Raw genomic sequence first — 9431 nt, 5'->3', positions numbered from 1 at the left:
ATGTGCCCCTCAACCCCCTCCCTGGGAGAGGACAGGGTTTGGAGGGTGTCAAGGACAAGGACAAGCCTAACATCTGGATCCATGGGACTTCTGATCCTGCCTGAGGACAGAGTCACCCCTGCCCTTATCCCACCCTTCACTGAATGACCCAAGGCTGGATTTGCTCTTTCTCCCTTGAGGCTGAGGTGCCCCAGGGGTGCTGGATTGCTCCCCCTGCACCAGCTGCTGCTCTCCCTCTGTCCATTGTGGTGAGGTCATGGTCAGATCAGGGTGGGAACACACATAGGCTGTGTAGAAAATCACTTTATTTACTGCTTTCCAGCAACCCGAGGTGTTTGCAGAAGGCTTGTCCTGGGCCACTTGTGGGTCTGGAGAGGACCAAATGGTTTGGACTGGCTCCCTGTGGGTGGCTGTGGGCTGGGAATGTGCTCCAAGGGGTCTGGAAAGGTGTCTGTGGGCAGGGGGGTGGCTGCCAGAACCCCTGCCTGGTCTGAGGACTGCTTAGGGAGGGCTTGGCCATGGTGTGGTGACTGGTGGTGGTGGGAGGGGGTGCCAGGCTGGGGCATGTTTGAGGGGCTCTGCTGAGTGTCTCAGCAAGCCACAGAGAGTGGAAATGCCCTCAAACCAGCAGAGCCCCCAGCCATTCCAGGGCAAAGCCTTTCCATCCCAGGGTCCTGCAGCCCACCCAGACCTGCAGCACAGCCCAGGGATTTGGTGCTTCCCACAGGACCAGGCAGGAATTTCTGTCCCCAGCCCTGCAGGGATGGGGTGGGGCCAGGCTGATGTGGCTGGAAGGCAGATGTGGCAGAGGGAATAGCTGTAGCCGGGACCAGCCAGGGAAGCTGGATCGCAGCGGTGGGGATGGAGAGAGGCTGCAGCCCCTCATCCCTGCAGGCAGCCCAGAGCAGAGGGGCTCAGCAGCCGCTGTTCCTGCGCATGAAGGCGTGACCCCGCACCGGGTGCTGCATCTCCACGAAGGCTAACTCGCCCACCGTCACCTCGCAGGGCCCCAGCGCCTCGAAGCCGCACTTCTGGTAGAAGGGCACGAGGAAATGCTCGCACATGAGCAGGGCGCGGCGGGCGAAGGGCAGGCAGCGCAGGTACTGCAGGTACCTCCACATCAGGATGGAGCCCTTGCCCTGCTGCCGGACGGTGCGGTGCACGGCCAGCACGTGGATGTGGACAGCCGAGCCCTGCGGCTTGTGCAGGGTCAGCGCTGCCTGCGAGGGGGGAACGGGGGTTAGAGAGATTGAGGGAGTCCCATCCTGCTTCTGTCTTATTCCCCACCTCGATGAACATTGCCCATGCTCTCCCCCCATCATCCTCGGAGGGAATCCTCCTCATTTTTCATTTTAAAATGAATGTTGAGGGGAATTACTTGGCATATTTTTAACAGCACCGTTAGAATTAATTAATGAGAAGGTTCATTTCCACCAGAGCGGCCCTGTAGCAGTTAGTCCTGGGAGAAGATTTGGTGATTAGCCTCAGGGAGCTTCTCCCGGTCCCCAAGCTCAGGCAGGACCTCTCCCAGTGCACAGGGTGGGAAGGACTGAGTGATACCTGGCTGAGCCTCTCCTGGTCCCAGAGGGAGCCGATGATGAACGCCACGAGCCGCCCTTCCTCAAACCAGCCGAGGGACAGCTCCGGGCACAGGTTCAGAAAGTGGCGGATCTCATCCAGGTGCAGGGGACAGTCCCCAGAGACCGAGATAAAGGCTGGAGGGGGATGGTGGTGAGAACAGTGAGAGAGACAAAGGACACCCGACCCTAGAAAAACTCCCAGCACGGATGTGGGGGAGGGAAAGTGGGATGTGATGGGGAGAGGTGGCATGTGTCCTGCTGCCTGCTAGGTCTAAAGGAGTCCTGAAGGACATGGATGGTTCCACAGAGCAGCTTTGCTCCCCCGTGGCCCAGTGACCAGCTCCTCACTCTACTGATTCCACAGCTCCAGCAGCGGGTGCTAAACTGAACTCTCCCTCCTGGCATCTCCCCATCTGCCCCTGCCCTTGGTGAGGAGGCAGAAATGGGCTGGATGAGGGAAGCTAGCTAGGGTCGAGGGAACAGGGGAAGGTTGCCTGGGTGGCATCTCAGTGCATCTGAGCACTAGGAGGCAGAGCATGGTGTCCTTCCTCCCTCTTCCCCCTCTCCTATCCTATCACTGGCTCTCACAGGGCTGTTTGGGGATAGCTGCTCCTCACTCACCTGGTCCTACTCAGCATCACTCCCACCATCCCCACCCCAGGGTGAGCTGGGGCCACGGTTCTCCCCCTCATTACCCACAGCTCCCCACCTTGTTGGGAAGCCCACGGTGGCCTGGCCGGAGGTCACACAAAGGAGCACAGGGGACTGGTGACAGAAAGGATCATCTCCAGCTAATTCCACCAGGCAGGACCCCGCCCAGACCCTTTTTACCTTCCCTCTCGATCTCGAACACGCTGACGGCATCCTCGGGGCTGAGGCAGCGGAACTCGCTGGCGGGCAGTGTGTGCCGCCGCTGGCCCCCGGGCGAGCTGCGGGGCGAGCGCAGGTGGACTGGCTTCAGGAAGGGCAACGCGCTGAGCGCCGACATCCTCCTCCTCTGCTTCCTCCTCCTCCTCCTCCTGCCTGGTTTCCCACCGCTCCCTCTGCTCGGGGCAGCCTCTGCCGGCTCCCACACCCTTTATTCCAGCCAAGCTCTTCCAGCACTCTTCACCACAGGAAATATCTGTTGATCACAGACAGGATTAGGCTGCTTGTCCCCCTTTTCCTATAGTTGTGTGTGTGTACAGCAAATATCCACCCACGGTAACCCCAGCTGCCCTCGCTGTGAGCTGGGGAACACAGGAGGCACCAGCTGTGAGCTGAGCAAACCCTAGGAACCAGGGGGACCGGTGATCAGGTGATCAGGTGGTGGGACAGAGCAGGGAGAAGGGCTGGGGCTGTTAGAGCTGGAGCAGGGGTGGGGCTGAGCATCCTGCCCAACATCTCCCAGTTCATGGCAGCACCAGGCAGTGGGACAGGCAGGAGAGACCTGGGGCAAGTCCAGCTGCTGCCCTGGGGACAGGCAGGGTGGGGTGTGGCTGCAGGAAGCCAAGAGCTGTAAAATAAGCATCTATCTGTGTGAAAACTCCCTGTGATGCTCTGGCGTTTGTGGAACAGCACTGCTCTGCTGGAGTGAGAGGTCAGCCAGGCCACAGAGGTGTCCTGACATGGACACACATCAGGCAGCCAGAGCCACCTCCTCCAGACAGCACGGGCTGACAGGATTTACTTCCCTCTCTGACTCACTCAGCAGGTAAGTGACACAGCTTAACCTCCATTGGCTCTTAGGTCGTGTCCATGCTCACAGATGTGGGTCCTTGGCAGGATTGAGTGGGTGACCAAGGCTGAGAGCCTCGAGTGTCCTTCCTGATGAGGTGTCCCCAGGCTTTGCCCCCTGCCCCAGGAGCTTTGGGTAGCATGATCCCACCAGACACAGCCCAGGCCAGGCCATTCCACCTGTCACACAAAAGGGTCACCAGTACCCGAGGTCATCTGGCAGCACCCATCCTGCACAGCCCAGACAAATCCCTTGACCTGGTTCAGAGCCTGTGGCTTCAATCTGCTTCTGCTTTCACGTGTGAGTGAACCGAGTTAACAAACCCAGAGAGAACCACAAACTGAGTGAATAACTTCACTAAGCACATGCATCCCGCAGACAGAAATAGTGGGAATAGCTATCAGAGCCATCCATCCAACCATCCATCCAAACTCAGACCAATATTCAAGCAATTTGCAGCAAAGCCTGAGCAAAGCCAGGTCATTTTTTGATTATTGTTTCAGAGGTGCCGGCTTTCCCTGCTAATTATAGGCTTGCCTCCAGCTAATAGGATTTATGGAAACAAAAGCATTACCAGCATAAACATTGCACAGGGCACAACCAGAGCAAGCTGGGAATTTTCCATCCTGAAATGCCAAGGGCTGGATGCTTAAAATGCCAGTCTTATCCCATCTAAGGGGGGACAGGGTGGTCTTGGGATTTATTTTCAATGAATCGCTGGTTTGGCTGTGGGTGTGTATCTAAGGGATCAAATCCATCAGGGAGAGGGAGTTTCCCTGGCAGGGGAATTATTTAGCATTCCCACTGTTCATTCCAGTCAACAAGGACTGACTGAATGGTGCTGGGAATGGGTGGTTCATACTCCTGCAAGAGGGAAGTAAAATGGGGTGAGCTGGAGGGGAGAGTGGGGTGCTGGGAGAGAGGGGGAGTGTTTGTAGAGCTTGTTATCCAATCTTCTGGAACTCCTCGTCCTACTAATTGGATTAGGGGCTCATCTGCATGAATAAATCCCAGAGCAGGCAAGAGGGTAAGCTTGGGGGACCTAGAAAATGCAGTGGTGGTTTGATCCTGGGGGTTCTGAGTGCCTGGGGTGAGTTCTGGGGATGCTGCTGGGGAGATGCTGCTGGATCAGGCCTGGGATGGCTGTGCAGGGATGGCAGGGCAGAGAGGTCAGCTGAATATGGCCTCAGGCAGGGCCAACATTTCAGCTGCCATGGGAATTACAGGGTTGGATTGTGGAATCGTAGAATGGTTTGGGTTGGAAGGGACTGTTAATGGTCACCTAGTTCAGCCCCCTGCAGTGAGAGGGGACACTTCCCACCAGCCCAGGCTCCTCGGGGGTGTTTGCTCTCCAGCAGCCACCATTCAGTGCTCACAAGGCTTTATCCCACAGCATATGAAGGCTGGAAACAACTGAGTCATAGGAAGTCTCCACAAGGACATCCACAGAGCTCAGGGGTTCAAAACCTCTTGTTTAAGTGGCTGCCTCATTCCCATTAGAGATAACTGGGAAAGGGCAATCAGGTCCCTCTAGCTGTTTTCAGTAATTTCCTGAGACCCCAACCAGCAACACCCTGCAGCAGTAGTCAGTGATGGGGAAGGGTTGCTGTCTGCTTGTTTTCCTTGTATTTTTCCCCTCCAGCATGTTATTCCTAGCAACCCAGATTATACAGCTGGAGGGCTGATATATTTGTGTTTGTTTTCTGAAAATGAACTTCTTGCTTTTCTTCTCTGCTCCCTGCAGAGTCGAAGGTCTTCTGGGGAGGGGGAGGGAATGCATAGAGCCCACAGAGCACAGAGGAACCAGCAGTGCTCCCTATTCCTGGAGACAACCATGGGGGTACCATGGGAAGCATCCAGCCTGCAGAGGTGAAGGAAACTCTGCCCAAGTCCCAGAGTAAGTGAGAAACAGTGATGAGGAAAATTCTCTATCTGTCTTCTGATGCTCCAACCAAGCCCCCTGTATTTGGTCAAGTAACTTATACCCCAGGCTGAATTTTGTGCTGTGACTCCTTGCCAGACCTGTCTGAGATGAGCCCACTATGTTTGTGGGTTGCAGCAGTGAACCAAGAGCTTGCTCTGTAAATTTTCCCTGCCCTGTGTTTGTGCACCAGAAATCAGATCATCCCTGTGGTCCAGAGAGATGCTCACATGTAAATAAACAGGCAAGTGCACAGCACCCCTCTGGCAGCACCTTTTACTAAGTTATTAATTGTCTGCCTGGGTTTTGGAGCTGGATTTTTTAAGTCAGTAGATAGTAAGGAGTTATTCACCCAGTTTTAAAGTTAAATACTCCATGCAAAAGAGCTCAAGTTCTTCCCACACCCAGAACTTGGAGGGTTTCAGTGGGAAGAGTCCCTACAGCTGGGTTTTGGTGGCACATGTTGGAGGTGTAGGGGTGAGTTGTGGGCTGGGATGAGACTCACATCCTTCCCTGCACCAAAACCACTTTCCAGCAAGCCAAGCTCCATGCCCCAACCTCCCCCCACCGCTGGGGAATTCCCCCATCCTGGGATACCGAGGCAAGTCACAGGGGTCAGGAGGCCACCATGTGTCCCCAAGGCTGTCAGTACCCCCGGGATGTGACAGGAATGTGGGTGCTTACCAGCCAAGGACCCCGTGCTGCTCCCTGCCCACCTGGCTCCGGGGGTGCTGTCTCAGCGCTGGCAGGAGAGGAGGATCTGGTGTTTTGCCTCCCTTTCTCTGTCTGCTGCATCCTCCACAGCCCCTGCTTATATATATTTGTTATTTATGGAGCACGTGATGACATCCTAAGGAGTTTAGATCTCTGATGAAAGACAGGGAGAGGTGAGAGGCTTTAAGGTGACAGGCCAGCAAAAGGATCACTTCAGGCTTTTTTTTTTTTTTTTTTTTTTTTTTTTTTTTTCCCTGGTGTGACTGGCTGCTGAGGGATAAAGCATTTAGCTGATTGCTCTAGTCTGCTCTGCTGGCTGGGCAGGGAGAGTAGGGGACTTATCCAGGAAGGGGAGCACTGTCCTGAGCATGATCCAGACCTCTCCATCAGCATCAGGAGCCCCTAGGAAGCTGAAGGTAGCCCTGCCCAGAGTGGATGAGCTTTCTTTGGGGAACGATGGGGAGGATGCTGGTTGTGCCAGGCACGGTCATTGCTTGGGCTCTAGCAGTGGGGAGTTTCTTAGGGTAATCATCTGCTTCACTGGAAGATGCAGGGTCAGACCTAAGGTTTCTTCCCCAAGGAGCTCATTCCAAAAACCAATCATCTCTGCCCCACACAGCCCTTGGTCTCTGGGAGCTGTTACATAAGAAACTGGACAGGCAGAACCGGCAATGTTTGTTCCCATCAGGACACGTGTAATAAAAGGGAGATTATCCCAGGTGTGAGCATGATGTTGGCATCATCATTATCATTGGGAACCAGATGCAGCCCTGAAAGAAACCTGGAGCAGGAGGTAGAGCTGGCTTTGCTCCACTGGAGACATTTGCTGTAGCTTCCAGCCGTGGGCAAAGTGACCTGGAGCTACACCCTCATCTCTCTCTTTTAAGTTTCTTCATGGAATCAAAACAGAAATATGACCCAGCTGCTTTCTGCTCTTCAGAAATGGCATTTCAGAGCAACTCGAAGCCATTAAAACAGCCCGCAGAGCAGAGGTTGGCCCGTGGCTGGAATAGTCAAGCAGGGATGCTGCATTCCACAGTTTTAGCTGGGTCTGTCTCTTACTGCTCCCACACAGCTGCAGAGGGTCAACAACTCCATTAAATGAGAGCCACAGCAGTGTGCCGAGATTTGCATATTTAGCAGCTCTCTCAGCATCTTCAAAGAGCCCCGAGCTGTCGCTGCGGCCCCGCAGCCGGGCTGGTCCCTCTGTTGGAGTACCACTCAGGAAGACAGCAATTATCTCCGGGTAGGATTTGCAGCGAGGGGCGACATGTGGGAGGCAGATGAATCACGATTCGGCCCCCTCTCTGCCAGGGCTTGGGAATGAAGCCTTGCACACGCAGCTCAGGGGCTCCTCAGCTGCTCCGAGCTGTGTCTCCAGCCCTGCCGTGCCCCATTATCCCGGCGCTCTGCGGATTAAGCTGCTGGTGGTGTCTGCAGCCCCGGCTTTGGGGCAGGGTCTGCCATCACGGGATTCGGATGGCATCGGGATCCTTCCCTGTGTGACGCCATGGCAGAGCTTTCTCTCTCAGACTCACGTAATTACATAATTCCCAAGCTGGACGCTGCTTTCATCCCTGTTTAGCACCTTAGCCGTGGGGACCCACATTTCCAAGAGGGTGATGATTTTCTCCTGGCAATGACCTGACAGCAGGGCTCTGCAGTTTGGCATCGCTGCAAGGTCAGCGATGTGCTCTGATTTCCTTCTCCCTCATCTCCTCCCTTTTCCTCACTCGTGCTGGTGTTGCAGTAACTTCCCAGCAGGATGTGGCTCTTTGGATATACTCAGTATTCTCAGCACTTGCCAGGCTGCCTACCTGCTGCTTCTATCCCCCAGTGCTCCCTCTCATGCTGCCAGGAGGGGTTTTAATTCACCAGCAGCTCCTGAAAGCCAGTGTGCTTCCAGCCTCTCCTCTGGAGCAGGACATTGTGGTTTTAGGAACCTGCCGGCTTGTTGCTCTTTCTAAAAAGCAGTTCAGGGCTCCTATGGAGGGTGGCCACCCCTCAACCCCAGGCTCTAAACAGGCCCTGGAGGGGTTGGTTCTGCTCTGTTCCCTGAAATGTGTATGTATATATAAATATAAAATTAATAACTTGCAAATATACATGTATATTACTTTCCTCTGGCATATTTCCTTTGGCTCATCAGTGGCAGGACTGATTCTCTCCTCAGACACTCTCAGGGAGCTTGGGGAGGGCAGAAAGGATGAAAGGATGCTACTTTCCAGCTTATTTGGGTTCTCAGCCATGGTTAGGGCAAACAGATTTTGAACTCTGGCTTTGACCTGCAGTAGATAAACATGTGCCTTTGCAAGGCTGGTGCATCTTGCTATTCCTCTGCCTTTGAGAAAAGAAAACAAACAAGTTTGGGAGACACTTTCACCCACGTGTGCTTGGCCATGGCAACCTCAGCCAAAAGCAGGAGATGGGGTGCCAGGACCTCTTCTGTGCCCTGCCTGGAGCACAGCACTGCTGGTGATTAACCTCCTCTCCTTCCTTTTGTCATCTGGGGTTTGTAACTAGGTCACAGCCACTCGTGACACAGTCCCTGGGAGGAAGGGGGTCATGGGGACTGCAGGAGCTTCTCTGGGAGGAGAGGGCTGGACAGGTGGGAAGGGGGTTAGCAGAGGCAGCCCTGTCCTCCAGTCCTAGACCTCCAGGCAGTTTGGAGCCAGTTTGGCTTCGGGAAGAGGAGATTCCAGCAGTCTGGCAATTGTTGTTGGGACATCCTGCTGCTTACAAGAGCTCTCCTGCCTTTGGTCCATTCCCAACCTTGGCACATTGCTGCTGGGAGCCAGGGGGACCCCTGGAGATGGCTGGGGACCAGATGCCACCCACGGGGAAAAAAAAATCCTGGAGGGCAACGCTGAGCCTGGACCAACCCCATCAGAGGAGTTGTGAGGTCTTGGTCTCAGCAAGGAGGGTAAGAGGAGGGAGCAAAGGAGGATTGTGCTCACATCGAGTTGTTCATGGTCAAGGTGATGCTGCTCTGTGCGATTTGTAAGAGACCCAGCAGTGTTTAGTCAGGGCAGCAAGCAAAGAGGGAAGGGCTGGGTAATCACGATTCCTACAGGATCATAGAACGGCTGGTGTTGGAAGGGATCTCAAAGACCATCTCATTCCCTGCCCACCCAGCCCCTGGAGGCTTTCTGGGCTCACAGAGATGGCATTAAGGATTGCCATATGCTGCATCACTTGCTCATATTTCTGTTCCCTGATGTTAATCGGGACACAGGGATTCCTGCTGAGCTGTTTGTCTGCGTGATTATGAAGATAAACCCCCAGCCATCCCCGCGGGAGGGTCTGGAGGCATTCCCTGTGACACGAGCTGCTCTGAAAGATCTTTGCTGAAGACACCAGCTTTTCCCAGCAGGGAAGGGACAGGGACTGTGCCTCTGCGAAGCAGCAAAAGAGGGAAATACCGGGAGGGCTGGGCAAGGAGGGGTTGTAGAGAGGAGCGGAGCGGAGTGGAAAGCTCACCTGAGCGCGGAGCCCCCAG

At 54.9% G+C, this 9431-nt stretch overlaps 1 protein-coding gene across 2 annotated transcripts; it reads right to left on the bottom strand.

Annotated features, from left to right (window-relative positions):
- Positions 1–298: 298 nt before the first annotated feature.
- On the bottom strand, positions 299–9075 carry AANAT (aralkylamine N-acetyltransferase). 2 transcript variants are annotated; one of them, XM_085077846.1, is made up of 4 exons: positions 5903–9075; positions 2412–2703; positions 1561–1715; positions 299–1220 (listed from the first exon to the last, which is right to left on the bottom strand). In XM_085077846.1, exons 2-4 carry the CDS (start codon positions 2566–2568, stop codon positions 915–917), a joined length of 618 nt encoding a protein of 205 aa, XP_084933972.1. In that variant the 5' UTR covers positions 2569–2703; positions 5903–9075; the 3' UTR covers positions 299–914. The 2 variants fall into 2 exon arrangements, with proteins under 2 accessions (XP_084933972.1, XP_084933973.1); XM_085077847.1 differs by lacking the exon at positions 5903–9075 and having other exon boundaries at positions 2412–2914.
- Positions 9076–9431: the final 356 nt, after the last annotated feature.

Source organism: Lichenostomus cassidix, chromosome 18 (assembly GCF_008360975.1).
Source record: "Lichenostomus cassidix isolate B80296 chromosome 18, HeHo_3.0, whole genome shotgun sequence".
Lineage (NCBI taxonomy): Eukaryota > Metazoa > Chordata > Aves > Passeriformes > Meliphagidae > Lichenostomus > Lichenostomus cassidix.
Note: the sequence above shows the minus strand (reverse complement) of the source record. Positions and strands in the feature narration are given on the sequence as shown.